We start from the raw sequence: 24,500 nt of genomic DNA, 5'->3' as shown, positions 1-24,500 counted from the left end.
CTCTTTAGAGTTTCTCTCCTTTCCCTTCCCTCTCTTTCTCAATCCTCTCTCTCTCGGCCTCTCTTTTTCTTTCTCTCTTCTTCTCTTTTCTTTCTTCTGTTTTTTTTCTCTTCTTACGTGAGTGCTGCACTTCTATTTCTGCATGAGGAGGAAAAATAAGGGTTTCTTTCCCCCCCTTCACCCCTTATCACTTGCGGCTACACTCTAGATGGGCTAGGGTTTTTTATTTTTCTTCTTTTTAAGCCCAAAACAAGGCAAGCTCAAGACCCACTAAACACACACTTAAGCAGGTCTGAACTAAAAGAAAACCTAATCATTTCTTATTAAAAACAAGATTAAAACCGGAAATAAAAATAAAAATTACCAATTAATCCGCTGGCACTGTACAGCCAAAACCATCGTCACTAAAACTAGGATATCTCGAGCTACCGAGATCGGAATGACCTGAAACCACTTGGAGCATTTTCTTAACTTAAAGGGATACACCTCTCATGAAGGAAGTTTTCCCAAATGAGATCGTTAAGACCCTCTAAAAATTCGCACAACGTGACAGCCAGAATCTGTCAAAACCTTCATTTTTATTCAATTTTCCACTTGAATAGTATAAAATGAGTTTAGGGCCTTACATCTCCTTTTTTGTGAATAAAAAATGAACAAATGACTGCTCTAGTTTTTCATACTCATACAAAGTTTGTATTTCTTTTCCGCCGATAAAAAAAATAGCAAGTCCATATTTTGCATTTATAAATTATAATCACCTCTAATTTAAGGAATTTGTGAACTCAACTACGAGCCTATGTAGACAGTTGTGTATCTCATCTCTTAATCATGGAAACAAGGGTTTGACACTCGCTCATGATAATGCGCTTTAACATTGTACTTGTTGCTCTGTTCTAGTCTTCTTAGCTTTGCCTTGTCTTTACTCACTTCTCCCGGTGTCCATTGCTTTGTCATGGTCTCTGTTATTTTTATCATCATTAAAACATATTAAATCATATGTCCTTCTAGAGGGAGAACTAATGTAGACCTTGCAATTCGCTGGAGTGGCAACATGTTTCTTTGTCGCGCCGGGTGTATAAGGTATAAGATCACAACAAGTTCTCATATAAGGAGAATAAATATTTTAATGATTAAAAAACGACAAAGCAATTACTGAAGATCACATGAAGAAAGAGAAAGGTCAACTATTTGTCATGTGATGGATAAAGTTTTACATTTTTAATTTTTAATGTTCATAGTAAAATCTAACAAAAAATATCCAAGTAATTAGACATCAAAAATATTTTTCTACACTTAATTGGAAAATATTTCTCAAACCTTATCGAACCGAAAATGAATACAACCATAATTTTCAAAAAGAAAATTAATATGGATTTTCTCACGGATTACAAATTATTTCAGCTATTTTACGGCTTTTTAAACTGATAAAAATTGAAATTTCCTGCAAGTATTCTTGCCAATATTACAGTGGATTTTTCTACAATTTTTTTATATTTAATATTTTGCATTCGCGCGTATATTCCTAAGAATTATAGATAAATCTACAGAAAAGAGAGAAAAGATAATGTCAATCTTGTGTCACGGAGGTTAGGGTCCATATCGCACAACCCTAGAATGGACGAAGAAATTATTTTTTCAAATAATAGTTTATGAGTCTTCAAGGCACATGATCTACCCGAGAGGAAAATATATATGATTTAAAATTTTGGAAGAAAGAAGTTTGTGAAATAACAATTATAGGGAAATGAAATGTGACAACATATAAGAAAGCGTCATTTAATTAATAAAATATATAAAGTACTACATTTATTCATATAACATGACTCGCATTCTTACTTGTTTTTTTTCAGCTATTAAACTATAACGGTTTGGAGAATCACCATGGGATCATCTTATTCCAGTATTGGAATCCATCGTAAAAATATGCCCCATCTTCTTTAATAGCTAGATAGCAATAATATCCACGCTCATCATCATGTTTGGTACTATAAACTCTAAAACTCTTTTGCACATTGTTCCATGCAAAGTGACACCAAAATAAAGTAGTACCCCAAATATTATCGGCGAAGAACCACTCTGTGTATTGTCCCTTTGAAAGATAATGTTCACCAAGATCATCATCCTTTGAATGACAATGGACATAGAGCTGAGTATAACTATTGTCCGTAAAATTATTTATTACACGAACTGATCTCTCAGCGGGATTATCAAAGCCTTGCACAGGTGCTATCAACACATCTGTCGCAATGATCACCAACACAGAAAGTATAATACCCAACACCTTCAACATGTTTATGAGATAGTAATGACTACATCTCTTATACTTTTACCTCTCATACACAGAATCACATCTATCTATATATAAGCAAATTTAGGGCTCGTTTGGTGATCAGGATAAGATAAGAGCATGATAGGATATAAAATTAGATAAAGACAGGACAAGATAAGAGCAAGATAAACTCTTATCTTATCATTTATTTGAGGTGGACATGATAATGATGGGATATGATATAAATAGTGAAAAATATTTCAAATTTTCCTTTGAATAAAAATACATAATATTTTTTAAAAATTAAATTTTAAATTATTTATAAAAAAATTATTCTATTAAATTTAATTTTTTTATAAATGAGCCTATGTTTTAAAATTACTTAAATTTTTCCTAAAGGATAAGATAAATGAGCCTATATATTTGACCAATTGACTTTAACTTAACAGTGACAAGTGATAAGAAATAAAAAATAATTGAATTTAAAAATACTATTAATTGACAGTTACATTAACAATAATATTAACTTATTATTCAAAAGATTTTATGGTATAACTATAATAGTTATTTATTATAAAATTTCTCGATTTCTTATACATAAAAAATTAAATATATAAAAATGGTTTGACTTTTGCGTTATTGGAACTAGTAATAAGTTTTCAATTTTGTGTACTATTTTTCCTCACTAAGGATATTTCCACTTGATTTCTTCTAGTAAGATTTTAATGAGACATAGCTTGTAGTATTCATATCAATGGAAGGGTGGCCCCTGTCAGTTTTTTCCTCTTGTATGGTTTGGTTTGATTATTTCAATAATATTTTCAGTTTCAAAAGAAAATATAATAATAATAATAAAGTAACTTAATCTCCCTAAAAGAAAAGTAAAATATTATAAACATTTAGTAAATCATAATTTCTAATCACGTATTGAGACAAAAGTTTAAAAAGAATAAAATAAAAATAGGTAATATTTATTTTTTTAAAACTAATCAATATACATATTGTTCTAACTTTCATATTACTTTAAATATTAATTGTTTATTAATGATTTTTAATAATTATATTTATATTATATTTAAATATCAATATAATTAATGACATGAGTAATTATTTGTTAATATCTTTTTATATTATTAATTATATCTTTTTAAAACTAATTAATATATGTCAGTGTCCTCTCCTTGCCCAGCTTTGGGTTCTTTTGATGGGGGGTCGGGTGTCGTTGGTTCTGCGCTTGAGGAGGGATGTGTCGTACAGCAGCAAGTTCAGTTACCTCGTAGACGTGGGCGTCCCAAAAAGGTTCCTCCTCCCTACCAGAGTAATCCGATTTTGGGATGCGAGGAGCAGCGGGGGGATTTAGAGGAAGCTGGCGCTTCTCCTGGTAGTGGTGGACCTTACTTCACGCGCTCGAAAAAGACGTGGTTGCTTGGCAAAGTATTGGGGTTAGGTTTCGAGAGAAGCGACATAGAGGCTATCCGTGGTTTGGAGAAGGTCTATGAGGATCATTTTAAGACTTGAGTCACGCTTGTATATCCTGGTTATGTCTGTGAAAGAGTTAGGATGTTCTTTGTGGCCTATGCTCTTGTTTTTTTGCCTGTTTAGTTCCTGTTCGGTTTAGCGGGCTTCTTTTTGTTCGTCGAAGTGCCTTGTTATTAGTGGGTGATCTTCGCCCCCTGAGGGTCCTGTCCTTAGGGGTTTTTTGTGATAATCTATTTATATACTTTTACCTTTCAAAAAAAAAAAAACTAATTAATATACATATTTTCTAACTTTCATATTACTTTAAGTATTAATTGTTTATTAATGATTTTTAATAATTATATTTATATTATATTTAAATATCAATATAATTAATGACATGAGTAATTATTTGTTAATATCTTTTTATATTATTAATTATATCAAATAACAATCATAAAATTTCAATGTTAAAAAATAATAAGTTATTGAGAAATTTTTATAAAATGAAGTCTAAACAAGCGATGAAAGAGATGAGAGGAAAGAAATAAGAGCAAGAGAAGATACAAATGTTGTGAATAGAGGTGCTGATCTTGATGCATCTCTTTTGTATTTATAGGGGTGGATAAGGATGAAAGGCCAAGTTACATGGGCTTGGGCTTGACCCATGATGGTCATCCAAATTATTCATAACACTCCTCCTTCGATGAATATCCCTTAAAAACGTGCCTCATTAAAACCTTACTATGAAAAACCTAGTGGGATAAAAACTTAGTGAAGGAAAAAGAGTACATCATTCTATAGCTCGTCTTTGTACATTGCCTCATTAAAAACCTACCATGAAAAATTCAATGGAAAAAAAAAAACATGGTTAAGGAAAAAATAGTACAATGCATTTTAACTAAGATCTTTCAGCCGTCGAACTCCAATATTTTGCACAAGCTTTTCAAATGTTGTTGTTGGAAGAGCCTTCATAAATAAATCTGACAAATTATCACTTGAACTTATTTGTTGGATGTCTCTGTCGCCATTCTTTTGTAGATCATTAGTGAAGAAGAGTTTCAGTGATATGTGCTTTGTTCTATCTCCCTTAATGTATCCTTCTTTAGCCTTGTGTTGTCTGCAAGGTGATGGATGAATCTCTGATGTAGAATTTCTCATATTCAGATTTGGACAATGAAACCGGAACTGATTAAAAGCATATTCCATTTTGTCAATCAATGACCAATTCAGAACCAAACAACTATGCAATATCCTTTTACATCTTTGGGGTATAGACTTTAAGTCCAAAGACTCTTATATTTTTGCAAATGAATTGTTTCTTTATATGTTGGCCAACCAAACCCTTTAATATGAGTTCAATATTCTAGCACTTATAATATTGAGCGCTACTTCATCTGTCGACAATTTTTCAAGTTCCTGGTTCCTTGTTTCAACTTGTAGAGATATAATCCATTGAGAACTCTTTGTATCAATAATCACAGGTACCTGAACCTCTTCAAAATGTTTAAACAGTTTCGTAATCTCTACACTTTTCATGATAATTTTCCTCATAACAAGAACATCTTCCTTCTCTAAGATTTATCTTTGGAACCAATTTTAGGCATGCTTTAGCCTAATAAAATTCCAAAAGAGAATGACATTTGCAGTATAAAGAAATTTCGAAATCCATTTTAGGCCAGAGAAAGCATTCTTTTGAACTTTAGATTCACATTATTGTGTGCGAGTATATATATGCATTCTACACAAATTTAGATAGCTGCTTAGTTTTTCTCTCCCCCTGATGCCGAGAAATAGCTATAAATAAGATATTCAATATCTTCTGACAATAGCTCAAATTCTTAGCATAATCTCAAATTTATTTTAATCTCATCTAAGTGTTGTCTGCATAAAACGGAGAACACATAGCTCACATAATAAGTTCTTGGATGAGAGATATCAGGTTCCTTACAATGAACCAATTGCAATGGAGAGAACTATAATGACTCATTGGCTTGATGCATATAGATGTTGCTACTAGTGGACATTTGTTCTCTTAATAATTGTTTAGCTATAAATAAGAAGCATTTAACTAAATATATTTACCAGATAATTTGAAATATGAACATGTGCAACTCGACATTCAAAATTATGTCACATACCAACTTGATCAAGGTTGGACATTTCACTCTATCAAGGTTGATGCATCGATAAACACTGAATATGTGCACATATATCACATCAAATATATTCAAGAATCATAGGGAATTCCCCTTATTTTGCCAGAATTTTAACTTTTAAAATAATGCTTCAATATTTCCAATAATATTTTCTCGCATTTTAAATCCTTCAGGAATTTTCATATAAAATGAAGTCTAAACAAGTGATGAAATAGATGAGAGGAGAGAAACAAGAGCAAGAAAAGATACAAATGTTGTGAATAGAGGTGCTCATCTTGATGCATCTATTTTGTATTTATTGGGGTGGATAAGGATGAAAGGCCAAGTTATATGGGCTTGGGCTTGGCCTATGATGGTTATCCAAATTATTCATAACAGAAATAAGTTAATAAGAAAATTAAAAATTTTTTTTCGAGAACAAAAGACATTGCATTAATAAAAATTCATATTCATGAGAACAATCCTCTCATGTAGATGGTAAATGATGATACAAAAGTACCAATCCAAACCCTCACAATAGCAAAAACTGAGTTGTCCCGGAAAAAATATAGCGACAAGGACTCGATATGAAAGGCCTCATTGATTAGTAAAAGATATATTTAATATATATTAAATTTAAATTTAAATTTATTTGATATATAAGTAAATTGACTTTGATTAGTTTAGAAAGAAAACTAAATAAAATTTTTATCATCACATTAATTAGTTACTTTTAATCATATTTTATATAATTAATTATGAGATTTGCAACTTATATTTATTCTTCATCCTAAAATAATCAAATTATGCTAGAAAAATACTATGAGATTGAAAATTTTCATACTGCATTTGAGGTTGAGAATAAATAAAAGGTAACAATGCCCTGAACAAGTAAATGACTCATTAGAAGTGTCTTCTCACGGATTGCTAGGAAAGTGAGTTAAGCTAATCATCCCTGTCTGAAAGATGAAGGTATGAAAAACGATAGAAAGGGGGGTTTGAATAGCGTTTTCAGAATAAAACTTCCCACTTAAGATTTTAACAAATCTTTCGAGACACAAGTAAAGTGCTTAAGATAAGAAATGAGAAAAGCACACAAGGATTTTATCCTGGTTCACTTGATGAATCACTCAAGCTAGTCCAGTCCACCCGTGAAGGTGATTTCTTCCTTCTTAGAATGAAGGCAATTCACTAATCAGAGATTTGTTACAACTGCACTTGAAACTTACAAGTGACTAACAATACACTGACTTAACTCACACTAAGATTCACTCTCTTAGTCTTCTCTAGGATCCGATCAACCTTGATCTCCTAAAGGTAAACTAAACAATTGTTTAAGAAATATTGTTTACAAAGAAATTGCTTCTGAAAAGCTTGTAGTAAACACAATGAATTCAATGAAGAAAGATTGCTTAGAAGATTTGAATATTGCTTGCGCGTATTAGTTTCTTCCCACCATATCTTTCAATCTTCAGCCTCTATAGATACTCCAAGGATTAGGGTTTGAACATTGCATGGGAATGCTACCGTTGGAGGGCAGATCTGGGATTTCCAGCTTCTGTTGTGGCTGAGCATGTTAGGTTAGGTCGTCAGGATAGTACATTTGCTTTTGTACTTTGGATAGTGACTTGACCTTTAACCTTGTTGACTCCTGATCAGAGGAATGCTTCATGTTGGAACTTGTGAAGCTTGTTGATCAGAGTCAGAGGGAAGCATGGATCCTCTAACCGTTGTACCTTCTGATTCTGAACTCAGAGGAGAAGTGCTTGGTCTTTAGAGCCATTTTGCTTCTGGACTTCAGAGTCTTCACTTTTCAGCTTCTGGATCTTCAGAGTCTTCTACACCATCAGAACTTCTGAGCCTTCAGAGTGTCTGGGTTATTAGAACGTCTGGATCTTCAGAACTTCAAGTGAGCTGAGTCCATATCAGAGCTTGATTAACTTCAGATCTTCTGAAGCTTTTCTACTGTTCAGATTGAACATAGAGATTGCGAAAGCGTTGCTAGAGTCACTCTTTAAACACAATGCTTCTGATTTGTGTGAGATTATATTAAGGTCAGAGTCTGTTAAGAGCACACTCAGAAAACACGTTAGAGTACCATAATTGTTCATACTAAAATGTTAACTTGTAATCATCAAAACATAGAGTTGTACTACATGATCAAAACTTGATCTTACAAAAGAGATACAGAGTCAATCTCATTCGACGTTCTGATTCCGCTGCGAGTTGAGTTCATTGACCGGACTGTAACAAGCAAGCAATTGAAAAAGTTTTTTTTGAGTCAAAGAAAGATCAACTCGGTTCAACCACTGCGGATTGGCAGGTTGACTCACAAATTTTTAGTAAACAAATGGAACTAAGGTATTCATATGACCGACAACCATGATTATTGCAACATTCTCTTAAAATACACTAAAAAAATCGTTAAAAAAATGTTTGGCTCAAGCCACCGCGGGCATGTTTGACTCGAGAGCTGAATGAACATCAATCTAATCAAGGGCCTACGCTTTGCTGGATTTGACCCAACTCGTCAACAAGTTGAGTTGGGTCAGGTTGACTTGCAGGATGTGAGACAAATTGACAGCTTTCTTTTTTTGGTGAATAAAAAAATGAACAAATTGACTACTCTAGTTTTTTTTTTTTTTTTTTGGAAAAACCAAATATATATTAATAAGGGCAAGGCCCAATGATTAAATACAAGCTATAAAGGAAGACAACAAAACAACAAGTAAAAGAAAGAAAAAGAAAACATGGTTGTCGGTATTTCATACTCATAAAGTCTGTATTTCTTTTCCTCTGATAATAAAAAGTCCATATTTTGCATTTATAAATTATAATAACCTCTGATTTTAGGAATTTATGAACTCAACTACGAGTTTATGTGACAGTTGTTTATCGCATCCATTAATCATGGAAACAAGGGTTTGATACTCGTTCATGATAATAAAACACATTTTTTTGGCTAACCGCTAACCACTTAAGACAAAGACCCGCAAACACAGAGAAAATATTAGTCATTACTGTGAGCGCTTAATGTATAATAAAAAAACCAAAAAAACCTCTAATCCAATTAGTGACATCCATCCAATTTTCATTTTGTATCATATTTTTTTTATAGGCAAATGTTAATTGTTAGAAATGTTAGTAGATTAGTATATCCTCCGAGTTCGAACCCAGGACACTTCACCCTTCATCTCACCCAACCCTTATACATCCCTAACTCTTACCACTTAAACGGACAATTTTGTATCATATGATCTAATTAAGACTTATTAGTTTTTGTTTTTCCCACGAAAACCAACAAAGCTGCAACAACCGCAACCGAATTATGTGATCACTAAGGACCCACAACCTTAACTCTTTTTCCTGTTTTTTGTTATTATTTTTTCCCCTCAATTTCATCAAAATTTCCCTTTAGGTGTTGGGGAATCCAACCCAGCCATGAATGAAAGGGAAGGCCTTCAGTGACAATTGGAATTCAGAAAAACACTTTCCATTTCCATGGTTTCGAATTGATCAGGATCAATTAGACCTGTTTTGCACCGTTTGAGTTTCAGAACCATGCATAATTCAGGTATTTGCATATGCAATTATCCAAAGCTTCTGTTTTAGCTCACAAAATTTGATCTTTGATGTCTTTCCCATGTGCCCTTCTGTAGTTTTTGAGTAATTGGGGGTTTTCTATACTTTTTTTCAACAAAAATCTCAGCTTTAGGTGGTTTCTGGGTTTTGTGTTGCTTTGAATTCATTGACAAGCATGCACCTTTTCATAGAAAGGTATATTCTTTCCTTGTGGTTGGTGGAAAAACTAGGGAGAATTGTCAAAAAGAGGGGATAAATTGGATAAACTGGAAGATGAAGAATTCTTTCTCTTTGAATGGACTTTGACAGTTTGACCTGCATGCACTATTTTCATCAGGGTAGGCCTTTATCAGCTATTACATTTGGCCACTTGTAGTGAATCATTGATGAACTCTTTGTAGTTTTGTACTTGAGCCTTTTTACCTGGAAGTGAAATCTATCTGACTTTGTTTTTTGTTTCAATCAATTTCATGCAAATTTGCTATGTTTAATTTAGCACGGCATTCAAATGCTTATGTATTAGTACCCCTTTGGATGCAGACCAAATATCACTTATTGAAGCTTATTTGATGCATTTTCTGTTAGATAAGCTCCAATAAACCCGCATCCAAACAGGCTCTTAGACTCTTTAGTTGCCTCTGGGCGTTTTGTGCAATTGACCTAAGCTGGAGTCGTTATGTGCGATTTAGCCAACAATAAACATGTAGACTATCTCATTAGTCAACTTAATTCTCTACTACTTGTACAAGTTTTTCCTTTTAAATTTCTCTGTTGTTTTTATAGTATTAAATGGTTATATGGTTTTACCAAAGCAGCGCAAATGGGTACAGCTTCAGTGAACTGTTGTATCAACAGCATTTCTCGATTCATTCATCTAGTTTCCTGCCAAAGAGTGAAACCTGTGCCCCTTCAGAAGAACTGTACTAATATGGTTGGGGTGTTGAAGCGTATGAAACCAGTGCTTGATGATGTTGTGGATTATAAAATCCCTTTAGATGAAAATCTGTACAGAGAATGTGAAGAACTGGATATGCAGGTAAATGAAGCTAGGGAGTTTATGGAAAAATGGAGCCCAAAGATGAGCAAGATTCTCAGTGTAAGTAATTACTAATACAATTATTCAGTAACTGTTACTTCAAACGTTGAGGGGCGAGCCTCGGCGCAACGTAAAGGTTGCTGCCATGTGACTTAGCGGTCACAGGTTCGAGCTGTGGAATCAGCCTCTTGCAACAATGCAAGGTCAGGCTTCCTACATTAGATCCACAAAGTGGGTCCGGCCCCTCCCTAGAGTTGCCCCTTTTTTGTTATTTCAAACATTATACTAAGCCTTTTCGGTGACATTTGAACAAGATTGAAAGGAAACAAATCAAACAATGAATCACCAATACCTACCTGTCTTTTTCTGCGGGAGAAGTTGATTGCAACCTCTTAACTAATATGTTCCGATTATTCTATTTTCAGGTTCTTCAAAGTGGGAAATTGTTGATCAAGTTACAGAGCGCATCACTTAAGATTTGTCACATAATTGTTAAATCCCTAAAGTCACCTGCATCTGTTTCAATTTTGTCTAATCTTCAGGTATGTCCAAAATTGGAAATTGCTTGTTTCCTGATCCTTATTCTCCTATTCCACTCCTCTCCCAAAGTGAAACGAGGGAGAAAAATCCTAATACACTATTTGGCAGGAATAATTCTTCTTTATTTTTTGAATGTCCTGTTGATCAATGCTCATTAATTTTTGAGACTAATTGCTAGCAACTTTTTCAGCCCTATATGCAGGAACTTCAGTGTCTTAAGAAGGAACCAGCAATGATCTATATAGAAGAAGCACAGAGAAATCAAAGGGATAATATTGAACCTTGCTATGAACATCTAAAGGAAATTATAGAGTCACTTGAGTTTACATCAAACCAGGAGCTCCTGAATGAAAGTATTGCTGTGGAAAAGGAAAGTTTGAATGCTGAAGTCAATAAAACAAAAGAGGATATGGATGAAATAAACCAAATTGTGTATCTGGTGTGCTACTTACGTGATTATGTAATGAAAAGTAAGAGCTCTAAAGTCAAAAGTGGTGTCTCAATCTCACCATACTTTAAATGCCCTTTATCACTGGAACTCATGGTGGATCCTGTTATTGTGGCTTCTGGTCAAACATATGATAGGCAATCCATCCAAATGTGGCTTGATCATGGGCTTACTGTTTGTCCCAAGACCCATCAGAGACTATCCCATACAAATCTCATCCCCAATTATACAGTTAAAGCTATGATAGCAAATTGGTGTGAGGAAAATAATGTCAAACTTCCCAATAACTCTAGAAATAGTAATTCTGCCCATAATTCATCCCCCTCAGATTATTTATTGCATCAGGATTTAGACCGCATGTGTAGTTTTGGTTCTGTACATAGTAGCAATTCCAATTCAAAATCATCTTCTCAGACTGGAAATACATTTGAGAAGCAAAAGGGTGATAGCTCTTTCAGATTAAGCGATGAATCCAGTGGATGCCGAAGTGATGAGGCAGATAAGTTTCAGCAACAATCCCCTGCACCTTCAAGCAGTTATAGCAGAAGTGAATCATTTTCAAGTTCTATATCTAGTACTGATTATGTGCTTCCAGTTGCAAAAGTGGTGTCAGGGAGATCTAGTAAGCATCAAAATGTGGAGTTGTCTGGAGAAATTACTGATGGCCGTTCTGCTTCTCCTGCATGTAAAGAATTAGGGAATTTCCCTTCGTTACCACGACAGAAATTTGGAAGCCCTAGATCAGAAATTGGATGGATGGAGAATGAAAATAAGTGTAATAAGAATAACAATATTATTATTACTAGCCATTCAAAAGAAAATTCCCATCCTCTTTCCAGCTTAGGATCTGATGAAATGACCACCACATCTCATGTTAATAAGTTGATTGAAGACCTCCTCAGTCAATCGAATGAAACACAAACAGCTGCTGTAGAAGAATTGAGGCTCCTTAGCAAGCATAACATGGGAAACCGTGTCATTATAGGGCAATGCGGGGCCATCTTGCATTTACTTCCACTGCTATATTCAGACATGAAGATAACACAAGAGCATGCTGTGACAGCACTTCTGAACTTGTCAATTAATGAAGATAATAAGGCCTTGATTATGGAAGCAGGAGCCGTAGAACCACTTATCCATGTTTTGCAGACAGGAAATGATAGTGCCAAGGAGAATTCTGCTGCAGCTCTATTCAGCCTCTCTGTAGTAAGTAACAATAAGGAAAAAATCGGTCGTTCTGGTGCAGTTAAAGCTTTAGTGGATCTTCTAGCCTCAGGAACTCATAGGGGGAAGAAGGATGCTGCTACTGCTTTATATAACCTATCAGTATTTAATGAGAATAAGGCTCGTATAGTTCAAGCTGGAGCTGTGAAGTTTCTGGTTCTGCTGTTGGACCCTGCTGATGGGATGGTTGACAAGGCCGTTGCTCTTTTGGCAAACCTATCGACAATTGCAGAGGGTCGATTACATATTGTAAGGGAAGGTGGCATCCCTTTACTGGTTGAAATTGTTGAATCAGGTTCTCAGAGGGGAAAGGAAAATGCTGCTTGCATTCTTTTGCAACTATGCCTTCATAGTTATAAGCTTTGTACCCTGGTGCTCCAAGAAGGAGCTGTACCTCCTCTAGTTGCATTATCTCAGTCTGGTACACCAAGAGCAAGAGAAAAGGTATGGAGCTGATTCTCTCATCTTTTGGTGGTTAATTTTTGTTAGTGTACATATATGATCAGTTTGCTGCATTTATGAGTTTTCATACATCTTTGTTTCAAGCCTTTGCGTTCTAAGATATGCTCTACAGTGCATTTTCCCCTCACCTTGGCCCCCTTTCCCAGGGTTTTAAATTGTGGTCCACCACCGCAATTGCGGTCTCAACGTGAAGGGATTTGGGATCCCTGCAATTGCAGCCGCATCAACCCGCATTTGTCCGCAATGCAGCGGCAACCACAATTTAAACCCCTTTAAATCCCTCCAAAACAATGAAATATGAGAAATCTGATACCTATGAAGATGAAGGATAGGAGAAACCATAATGCATCCGCGAAGAAATTTTTTTTCCCAATAGAAATTTTCTGTAACACAGAAACTTATGAAAGGGTGTACAAACATTGGTGGTCATGACATGCAGTATCTGACATACTTAGCATAATCTGAAAGAGTAATGATTCATTCACTCTGGTCTGAGGATTTGAAGTGTCAATGAACTATTATTCAATCTGAAATGTTGAACAGATGCTGACTTGATGTTCACATACATGTAGGCACAACAGCTTCTCAGTCATTTTCGGAATCAGCGTGAAGGAGCTAGGGGGAAGGGAAAATCATAAAGAGAGACATTTTGGTAATTTTAAGCCTTTATATTTCTTAGCTGAGTAATTCCCTCCTATATTTCTGCTATTGAGGATTTATGACTCCTTTTATTTACTTTTTTTTAATTCACTCTATTTGTACCCTTTTATGTTATAGTTCGAGTGTTTTTTTTTTCCTTGTGTAGAGCATTTATTTTCCCTTATTTTGTTGGCTGTAATGGCTTCATTTCTTTCTAGTGGAGAGGTATGTTTTTGGGAGCAGGTAAGCTATGTATGAATCTTTAGCTTGGCATAATGTAAATTGCTGTTTTGTTGGGTCCCAAGTCACTCTTGTACATACTTATAATTGTAAATATTGTATAGAATCTTGTGATTATCTATGAATTATTTGTACCTCAGTGTGCTGTTTGAGTATTCTGCTTTACTACTATGTTCAAGTATTCAACCCTGCTTCAATTTATGCTTTCACTTTGACTTGTGTATATATTATGTGGATTTTTTTACTTCTGCATGAAGAAAACACTCATTCAGAGTCATGCAAAGTTAATTAAGTCCTGAGGGCTTCAAGTGTTATCAAAGTTGTTGGGTGGCTTCAGTCATGCTTGGCTTGTGGTTATGTTAGTTTTGCAATATGGTATAGTGTATACTGAGAATCATTTTGAAAAATGAACTGATAAATGAGAAACTCTTATTCTTGGGAATGGTTGTCTTACCATTATTTATAGGTGATGTTTCTCCAATGTCTGGTATATAAATTATGTCATGATCATGTAGTTGGCTCGCTCTGAATTTTTTGCAGAATTGCACACTGCAATTGACAGGAATAGAACAAAACATTGTGTCATGTCTTGTTATTTTTGGTTCTTCCTTTTTAGATGACACTAAGATGTGCCACTTTTGTCACATTTTATTCTGTTTTGTTCTGATTTTTAGTGTCCACCAAACATAGAATAGAAGTATAGAACACACATGTTCTAATGTTCTGTTCAATTCTGACCTGTTTAGTTTTTACCAAACGTTAACTATAAGACATTGCAAATAGAGTAGAAGCCCAGTTGGACTTGATGATATGTCAGGCCCAACGTGAAACAAAAGCAACCCAGTACCATATTGAAATTTAGGGGGCTTTTGGTCATAACTTGTGATGTGGGGTTTTTCACTTGTTCTTGGTATGTTTCGGTATGAGCAAGCATGCTATGAGTTTTATTGTTGTATTTTAAGCATTTTGATGTTGCTCTTTTAGGGATTGTTATTCCTTTAGATGTAAGTGGCGTTTGACAGCGGCCTTAGGGCTTCAATTATTAACATCTGCTGAATTTGCAGTTACTAAATATCACTAACACACAAGAGACACTAATGTAGTAATGTGTATTGCAGTGGATAATAATTTCTCTAATTTCTAGCAAGTTGGAGAAATTATTATCCACTGCATATTGCTTTGTTTGAGTTGTTACTAATACGTTGTGGTTTGCTACTTTAATAGATTCTCCAATATAAGTATTTTAGTACAATTATTATTTCCATCAAATGGTAAGTGAAACACACACAATTTAATTGAACATAAATTTCACCCAATCATAAAGTGTTAGAAATTAGAGTTTATCATTATCATTTCTCTTAAACCATCTTAAGTGAGATACTTAACTCATGTAACATGTTCAACTCATATTACTCATCAATCCGAATACTCTCACAATCAAATGATTTGAGGACGGGTAACGGGGGTTTGTGTCTTTTCTTGTAATCTTGGTAACGACAAACACACACGCAGCAAAAAAAGAAAAAGCAAAGAACATGAATTTGGCAAACTTACAATATATGTCACTATTCATTGTTGTTAACATATCAATGTTTTTTTGGGGTATAAAATATTGATACTTCTTTCACAACTCAGAACAGCTACTTTATGAAAGGAACATCGTCAATATTCATCTTAATTAGAAAATTGACAACATAAACAAATTGCATGAATGTAGGTTTTTGTGGGTGTACGTGTAATGGCGATTGGTACCCACTCTAGCTAGGCATCACTAAATTGACCGTAGATTCCCACAACATGCATGTGGGCTAAATTTTCAAACAAAAAAAAAACTCCCTAATGAAGTGTATGTAATTGATTATCTATTTTATGATGTGAAAGGCACTTAATTCATGAATTGTCAAGTATGCTTGAAAGTAACATTTACCTTGATATTAAATATATTATTTAAAATTAAGATACCCCCAATTCTTATATTAACTAGTTAGAATGGTCCACCCACTATATTTTATTGAGCTCATATAATCCATGATCATGAAACATGCACTGTCTCAATTTAAATAAATTTCTTGTCTTCCATTTTTTATATATATGGTTATGAACTTATGATGCTAAAACACGAGGTATGACGTGATTATTGCTAACCTAATCCTTAACCATGAAATCACGGGTTTTGATTTCTCTTATGAGAATAGAGCATATTTATGTTGTGACATCAAGTGTGAGTCCCACATTGAAATAAAAGTGGAGTGTTTAACATTTTATACGTGAAATGACTCATACACTCATGAAGTTTTTGCTCTTTAACCCAATATGAAGATCCAAAAAATTTAAGCCTCCTCATTTAGTCCAACAATGGTGTTAAAGCCGGCGGCATATTTTGTTGTTGATGAAGAAGCCAATGGCACAATAGTTTGACTTCGTGTGAGTTTCTGCGCTAAGAAGATTAGTCACTATTTTCAGTAAGGTTAAAAAAAACTATGGTTTAATGTTTTGCATTTCGAGGGGAGGAATATATGCGTATAAATTAACTGAGCACTGTTGATTATAGCTTCAATAAAATTGTGAAAGGAAGGAAAGAAGTCTAATCATAGAACGAGATTTTGTTATTGACAGCCCAACAAGGTATAAAAAAATAATCAGAGACAGAAAATTCTCTCTCAATATCATATTATTTAATTGCCCTACTCAGCTGCTTGTCCTGGTAAAACAAAAACATTTGGTAAAGCTAAACTAAATAGGTGAAAAGGAATCCATATATACAGAGAAAAGAGGGAAAGGGATGGAAAAGGTAATGAAGAAGGAACTGGAGAAAGACAGGTCAAAGACGACATAGAGTTTCTTAAAAAAAATTCTGACAAAGCTATGAATGCATGACCTTTTACCATCCCAAAAATGTATTCATGAATAAAAATACATCAATATTTTTGTTAGAAGAGCTTGAGTGTTACTTCATGAGATTCCACCGATATTTTTTTAGTCAACAGATATTAGATTAAGGCATCGAGTCAAGGGCATTTATAAAGCGAAGGGTAATCAAACCCTAACTAATTAGAGCAATATTGTTGAGTACCACAAATACTTTATATAATGCAAGTTCATTTACTTTAATCAACTTCAACATTTAATAACAAAAAAGAAAATTCATCACCAAAAATAGATAAAATTGTGTTTCAGATCCTTCATCTATCCTTCTGAAATTTACTGCTTCAAGTATAGCTAAGGCAGATGACCACGAGAAGCCTCCCACAGAGCAAGCTTCTAAAACTCTAGCCACCAAAGAAGCCTTAAACTTATCCAACTTCCACCACAACTTTTCCAAAATAGCGAAATTAAAGGACTTGAAAACACGAAATCCAAGCCCACCGTGAACCTTTAGCGCAGCTACCTTGTCCCACCGCATCCAATATAGCTTCTTCTTAGGAAGATCACCACCCCAATAAAACTTATTAGTCATCCCCTCGATCTATGAGTAAATAGAGTTAGGGGTTAGCAAAACGACTCATCACATACGAAGGAATAACTTGGGCAATGAATTTGACAAGAACCTTCATGCTCGCTCTAGAAAGATTTTTCTCCTTTTATCCCTTAAGTTTCTTCTAAACGCATTCTTTGGGAAAATCAAAGACTTGATTTTAGATTTTTCAGTGATGGTGGGAGAAGACTACTTATCATTGCTCTCAACGCCTTAACATTCAATAAACTTGTCAACTCATCAATTCTGATATTAGGGACATGTTTCAGCTAAAAGAAAGTCGTGATTTGTTAATATTTACCTTCTAGCCACAAGCTTCCTCATCATAGAACTTAAGATAAAGCAAATATGTTTGCTTCTTCAAGAGACGATTAAGAGAAGATATATAATGCTATCATATAGAAAAAGTCAATGAGAAATAACATGTGAGCTATGTGAAATTCTAAAACCTTGCAAAGCAAAAATTTCATTAGAGCTCAAGATTATAGAAGAAAGCACCTAACCACAAAGAATAAAAAAATAGGAAGATAAAAAAACTCCCTTGTCCACCACAAGAAAGTTAATTTAGAGGAAAAAATAGTGTCGTCATTGAAGGCTCTGAATTTGGTCATGTATCTTGGCTCTTTGCTTTTTCCTTAATCACATTTCCCATTTCTCATATAATGAATATGGAAATGACAGTGATCAAAATTCAAGATACACAACCTAGTTTGAAGCTTTTAATGACCATACATTTCACTCAACGACAAAGTAATTCAACTTCAAAAACATGATAATAGTAGGGTCAGCTTATACAATCAACACTATTACTACTTAGCACTAATAATAGCAATAGGTGTATTATGTCGGCTTAGAGACAATTAAGTAACCTAACTTTTCGAGTCGTTTAATGTCAATCCAACACTGACGCTATTCCAATGTTGCTAAATCAATTATAACATAAGTTATTGCCTTTTTATCCGATGCTAATTGCTAATTTACATTTTTCTATGTTGCTAATTGCTAATTCCTCCCAGGCCAAAAATCTACAAGTCACGGTAGAAATAACTTGGTTTGAAATGCGTGTGTATAGTTGGTGGTTCACAACAGCCCTAATTTTTATCTGTTGAGGTCAGAAGCACACAAGAGTAGTGTCAGAAATTAAAGTTTTATCTTTTGAAGAGAAAGGAAAGAAAAGGTTAAAAGGGGTAAATAGAGGGGGGCATTACAGTCAATTCAAAAGGAGCTGTCATTCAATACTACAGAATCATGTTATTCCCTCATTTTTACCCCTTCAAACTTTTTCCTGTCCCCATCGGAACCTACTGTCCCACTTTTCTTTCCTATTTCCTCCTCCAAAGCCAAACCTCTCCCTCTCTCTAGTCTCTCTCCCTCTCTCTCTCCTACCTAACAGCACAGCACAAGAAAGAATATTGAAAGAAACCATCAACAAGTGACGATGGAAGTTTGAGTTTGCTTCACCTTTTTAAGCAAAAATACCAATCCCTTGCCAATCTAAGAAATCAAAGCTACTAAAAAAATCCACTACTAGCCTTAGGAACTTCCTAGTATTACTCAATAAATACCAACTTCAAATAAGATCAAATTATTGGAGCACTCCACTTCACACTACACACACAACTCCAATCAATCTCATCACATTCTCAACATCAAGAAAATCTCCACTTGCTTCACCATTTGCAGGTACATACATATCATCTCTCTCTTTCTATTTCCATCTCATGAAAATTAAGAAAAACAAATTCCTTTCCTCCTCTCTATATATTTTTCATTAGTTTTTTCCCTTCAAGGTTGTTGTGTTTTCATTTAAATTAACTTCTTAAAGGGAAAAAAATCATCAACAAAGAAATTATTCAGAAACAAGTACTATTCCTCAACTGTACACTAGTCCAAATTATAAGCATAGTAAGTAACTCTTCATCTCAATTCTCTCTGCAGTTCATCATCCTTAATTACACTAACAGTGTGGTCACTGTCTCAGGAACCCTAAAGCAGCAACCCAGATAGGTAAGCAACCTTGGATCTGCTAAAGTACAAGGGTCAGTCAAGGTTTTAATGGATTCAATTCAAGAATTTATAGGCACATGCAACTCTGACAGCACCTGCAGTCTCACCAATAACACCAGCATGACCACCCTCACCAGCTTGGCTTCCGGCTCCGGTGCCAGCTCTTCACCATCTGCTTCCAACAGCACCGCCGCCACCAGCAGCCGCTATGAGAACCAGAAGCGCCGTGACTGGAACACCTTTGGTCAGTACCTCAAAAATCACCGACCCCCTCTTTCCCTCTCCAGGTGCAGCGGTGCACATGTCCTTGAATTTCTGAGGTAGAATACAACCCTCTTCTCTTATAAGTATCCATGCACCTCTCTTTTCTCTCTATTTGCCAGTGCATGTTTAGTAATCTTACCACAATTAATTTCTAAGTCAAAATCAATTTTGGGAGAAGCTTTTGTGGTAGCATGTTTTGATTAGCTTCTGTTTCAACAAAATGCTTTTTTGTTCTTAATTGATTTTTTGTTTTTCAAAGTAAATGGTAGAAAAATTTCTCAACATGGATTATATACATGTTGGGAAACTCTTCTACAATTCATTCAGAAGCCATAATTAATTAATTACAGGGACAATTTTTGTTATTAGATTATGCCTTTGGGAATTGATTCGTAGCGTGTTTGGATCAAAAAAAATTTCAAAACAATTAGCTAGGTCATTCACAAGCTAATCACAAAAGTTCTTCTTTAAAATAGAAGTTTCTCTTTGAAATTGATTTTGACTATAAAATAAATTATAGAAGATCTCCAAACATGCACTTTCTTTGTACATGTGGTTTGATTTGTTGATCTATACATGCTACAACAATTTCTGTGTATCAAAATTGACTCTGAGGAAAGAGAAGGTCACTCTGTATGTGATTTTTGTTGTGTCTGAATTATTATTGCTATGCGCGTGTATTTTAGGTACCTGGATCAATTTGGAAAAACCAAAGTGCACTCAGCGATGTGCCCCTTCTATGGGCACCCAAACCCTCCAGCTCCATGTCCATGTCCTCTGAGGCAAGCTTGGGGGAGCCTGGACGCCCTCATCGGTCGCCTCAGAGCAGCATTTGAGGAAAACGGAGGCAAACCAGAAGCCAACCCTTTCGGAGCTCGAGCCGTTAGGCTCTACCTCCGTGAGGTCCGTGATGTTCAGTCCAAAGCAAGAGGGATCAGTTATGAGAAGAAGAAACGGAAGCGCCCTCCACCACAACAATCCATGATGCCACCTCCAGCAGGTGCCACTCATTAGGGGAAAATTATAATCCACTCTCTCTCCTCTTAATCTCAATGCTTTTAGAATCAATATGGTATTTATTAGGGTTCTTGTTTTTTTTTTGTTGATTATTAATCTGAAAGATGGTACATGAGCACTGTTTGTCTTTGGATCCTGTTTGGTGTGGCAGAAGCAAAAGTTTAAAATTACTGGGATATGATGCATATATCTGATTGCTATAAAAGCAGACAGTGCTGTACTGGTAGTAGACTGATAGTGGGGTGAAAAGTGGCAGTGAGAGTGAATATACATGGATGCCATCATCTTTGTGATCGAGGTGCCAAAAGCATCACATTATTATTCATATATATATAGTTCTCTATTTTAATTTATGTACTTCAATATATATATGTCAAGTTTAGACTTGCGGATTATGTGCCTTTAATCATATATATATGCACTCGCTTTTGGGGTATGTTATCTTTATTGTTTCTCTATTTTTGAAGGGTTGAATTTTACTACTTGGTAGCAATTTGATGCTACAAGTATATAGATTTATATTGCTTCAACTTTGACTCTACAGTTCTCAAGTCACTTCCATAATGTTATTTGTTCTTCTGCTTCGCATTTTGATCATCATTTGTTCATATATATCTACATCAGAAATGTATATTTTGTGTGGGATAATTTGACCATTGATAAGTTCTGTTTCAAACTGAAAAGTATATAGATTATATTGCTTCAACTTTTAACTGTTGACCGTTAAATGCATCAATTTGATTGATGATATACTGAATCATGTGTGCAGTAGTGCTGTCATTTCAATTGAAGATAAATGGCCAAAACGAAACAAGAGTAATGGCAGACAATATAAACAAATGGCAGACAGTGTAATTAATTCCTCAATGACTAAACCTTCTATTATTAGCTCAATATATTGTCTTTGATCCTAAGTAAGTAATATACCTTGTATATATGTTTATCCAGACTTCCAATTAACCAAAATCTCCTCGTAGACCATGATGCCAATAATAATTCACTTGTTTACATCTGAATAGGTTATGCCAGCCAGATTCTTTCTGTGGTACATCTAGTACCCTTTTTTCATATTAATACAATTTGACTTTAAAAAAAAAAGCGTTTTGATGCTCACATTAGTCATGGGATGAGTTTGGATGAGTTATGTTTGACTTTCATCTGATCCTAAATATTGATCGGATCAATTTTTAAATCCGAACTCGTCCTAAACTCGAAGAAATCCGATGAGGAGCGGTTTTAAGAAATTTTAGGGTTCGAGCACAGGAACATGGTGAAGAGATTCGACCTAAGCTCTTGAGCATGACAGGTTCTGGTGCCGCAACGGCTCTGCAGTGTTGGCGGTAAGGTTACAACAACTATTGGTGGAAGGAGTGCGATCAACTTATACTTTTACCCTTTTGTTATTTATTCGATATTAAAAATTCATTTAAAGAATATTATAGGAATCTTATATCATCTAATGGTATGTAATAATGGTGCACCGGTGTAATCAGTGGCTGACCTAGTTCATGTTGAGGGGTTTAGATGAACCCCCTCAACAAAAAAATATTGCACTTACCCCATATATAATTTTTTTTAACCTCCTAAAAATTTTAAATTATATTAGTAGATTAAGTTTTGCACCTATTTGCACCAAAGACCCACCTATTTGCATCAATTGTGACTTGTATAATTTTTTATGTACAAACATATTAAAGTTGTTTATAATTATATTTTTACCAATGTGTTCATTTGAAAATTTTGAACCCCCTTAACCCTGGGTCCTGGATCCGTCACTGGGTGTAATTGTTGGACCCTTTTGTAAAAGGGTCTCTTATTCTCTTGTAGCGTTGTTTCTTAATTTAATAAAACTTATGTTTGTTCAAAAAAGTAATGGTGCACCGGTGGAAAAATAAAATAAATGTTCATCCTAGTAGGCACCCAATTTTTATATGCACAATTGAATTCGCATGAAAAGAGAATGCAAATAGAGTATAAGAAAAAAGTAGGCTATTTGGAGAAAAAGTACAAAATGTCCCTGTTCTGGACCTAGGTATTACTAAGACCAGAGACTAGCCCTTTTTAAAAACCTAGCAGAGCATAAAAGTATGAAATAATAAGAGAATAAAACTAATATGTCATAAATGAGGTCAAAAAAAATTCTTAGTACAGTATATGAGACCTCCCTTTTATAGTGGGGTGGTCTGAAACCCTAGCCTATTCGAGTTATTTGGCCTCCTAAATCCTTGGTGTAACAATCCTTACACAAGAATTATTCTAAGTTTGATGCCTATTGGGTGTGACTTATCACATGCAAGAGTGACGATAGGTTACTCGTTCAACTTCAGCTCGCCAAATTAAATGTCGTCCGCACCTGCTCGCTCGGTTCCTCATTCTCTAGGTCGCCTTAAACCCTTGGTTTGGACGGGTCCAAAATATACCTTGGGGGCCCGCCCAACCCACAAGACATCGCGCCTGAAATATGAAGGCAAATGTGTTTTAATGGTCTTAGGTGCCTCAATCACCAATTGAGATAGTCCTATGTTCGATGTATATGAACGGGTCTTGCAAAAGTAGGCCCAAGCCAGCCCAATCCATACAAATTATTAAATTTTTTTGAATGAGAAAGAAAACATGTTATTTTATATTCAGTTGAAATTAAAATTGTTCAAACTTTCTTAAAAATAATTTACAACTTGATCAAAATCTAACACACTGGAGAGCCAGCGAGAATTTTTTTTCAATCAATCTGGCCGACAAACTTGTCCATAAGGGTTGAGAGGGGAAAAAAATCTATGTACATACCCTCTGGTCTCAGCTCATGAAGACCTGTCATCATACCTCCATTTTCGATCGAAACCCAATGAGACACAGAGGATATATGCTAGAGGGATTAGCCAATCTTATGTCGCTTTTGAAGTCATTCTAGCGGGGTATATATAATATATATATTGAGACTACCACTTTAAGACATAGAGGATCTATTATTCTCATTCCTCTAATAATTTAGGTACACAAGTTAATTTAGACCTCAATTAGGCTGCATCTGTGTAAATGAGGGCTATACGATTTAAACAATAACTTTTAATTATGATGTCATCATTTATTTATTGGTCTTGTCTCCACATGGGTCTATAATAGCTCTGGTATCATATTAATTAAAGAACCAATTATCTCAAAAGCTTAAATTATTAGCTAACATTTACATAAATATTTTTATATTATAAGATTATGATATAACTACCGATGTCCTCAGTCAAATCCAACCAATTAATCCACACTTGATAATTAATTACATTAGCTAGAGATAGATCATACATAACCTTTATAAAGGCAGTGTAAACCTTAACTCTTGAGCTAGCTTTTGTGGTTGAGTATACATTACTCAACATATATATGTCTATATATATATATATATTTACCTTTCCCATAACTGCATGATTTAAGCTAGACTGACTGCCATTTCTGATCAATGAAAGGAAAGTGCTCCTCCTTCATCCAATGCAAACGGACTATCCGCTGCACTCTTTGATGCCTGAACATGCACCGTCCCATGTTATGAACAGTACTTTACAGATCCAACTGCGGAAAACCACTAGCTACATATATATGACACAATAATTGGAGCACACAATTCAACTCTAGTTATGTTTGACTGTGAAAGGAAAAGGAAGTTCGAGGATAGAAAGAAGAACTAAATTAAGAAAATATATGATGAGTAG

General features: G+C 34.7%; 3 protein-coding genes across 6 annotated transcripts; 2 read left to right on the top strand and 1 right to left on the bottom strand.

The window, feature by feature from the left end:
- Positions 1–1,788: 1,788 nt before the first annotated feature.
- LOC130732645 (S-protein homolog 29-like) lies at positions 1,789–2,309 on the bottom strand. The gene has a single exon (XM_057584655.1). The coding sequence runs from the start codon at positions 2,288–2,290 to the stop codon at positions 1,877–1,879; it is 414 nt and encodes a 137-aa protein (XP_057440638.1). The 5' UTR covers positions 2,291–2,309; the 3' UTR covers positions 1,789–1,876.
- A 6,877-nt stretch (positions 2,310–9,186) lies between these two features.
- Positions 9,187–14,175, top strand: LOC130730527 (U-box domain-containing protein 3-like). Of its 2 annotated transcripts, none has more exons than XM_057582556.1 (5): positions 9,187–9,439; positions 10,260–10,543; positions 10,909–11,025; positions 11,214–13,139; positions 13,730–14,175. In XM_057582556.1, the coding sequence occupies exons 1-5, from the start codon at positions 9,427–9,429 to the stop codon at positions 13,793–13,795; spliced, it is 2,406 nt and encodes an 801-aa protein (XP_057438539.1). In that variant the 5' UTR covers positions 9,187–9,426; the 3' UTR covers positions 13,796–14,175. The 2 variants fall into 2 exon arrangements, with proteins under 2 accessions (XP_057438539.1, XP_057438540.1); XM_057582557.1 differs by having other exon boundaries at positions 9,188–9,439; positions 10,263–10,543.
- A 4,665-nt stretch (positions 14,176–18,840) lies between these two features.
- LOC130730529 (protein LIGHT-DEPENDENT SHORT HYPOCOTYLS 4-like) lies at positions 18,841–21,235 on the top strand. 3 transcript variants are annotated; one of them, XM_057582562.1, is made up of 4 exons: positions 18,841–19,194; positions 19,337–19,416; positions 19,493–19,838; positions 20,469–21,235. In XM_057582562.1, exons 3-4 carry the CDS (start codon positions 19,567–19,569, stop codon positions 20,794–20,796), a joined length of 600 nt encoding a protein of 199 aa, XP_057438545.1. In that variant the 5' UTR covers positions 18,841–19,194; positions 19,337–19,416; positions 19,493–19,566; the 3' UTR covers positions 20,797–21,235. The 3 variants fall into 3 exon arrangements, with proteins under 3 accessions (XP_057438545.1, XP_057438544.1, XP_057438543.1); XM_057582561.1 differs by lacking the exon at positions 19,337–19,416 and having other exon boundaries at positions 19,450–19,838; XM_057582560.1 differs by lacking the exon at positions 19,337–19,416 and having other exon boundaries at positions 18,842–19,194.
- The last annotated feature ends 3,265 nt before the right edge of the window (positions 21,236–24,500 follow it).

The sequence above is a fragment of the Lotus japonicus genome, chromosome 1 (genome assembly GCF_012489685.1).
Source record: "Lotus japonicus ecotype B-129 chromosome 1, LjGifu_v1.2".
In the NCBI taxonomy this organism is placed as follows: Eukaryota; Viridiplantae; Streptophyta; class Magnoliopsida; order Fabales; family Fabaceae; genus Lotus; species Lotus japonicus.
Note: the sequence above shows the minus strand (reverse complement) of the source record. Positions and strands in the feature narration are given on the sequence as shown.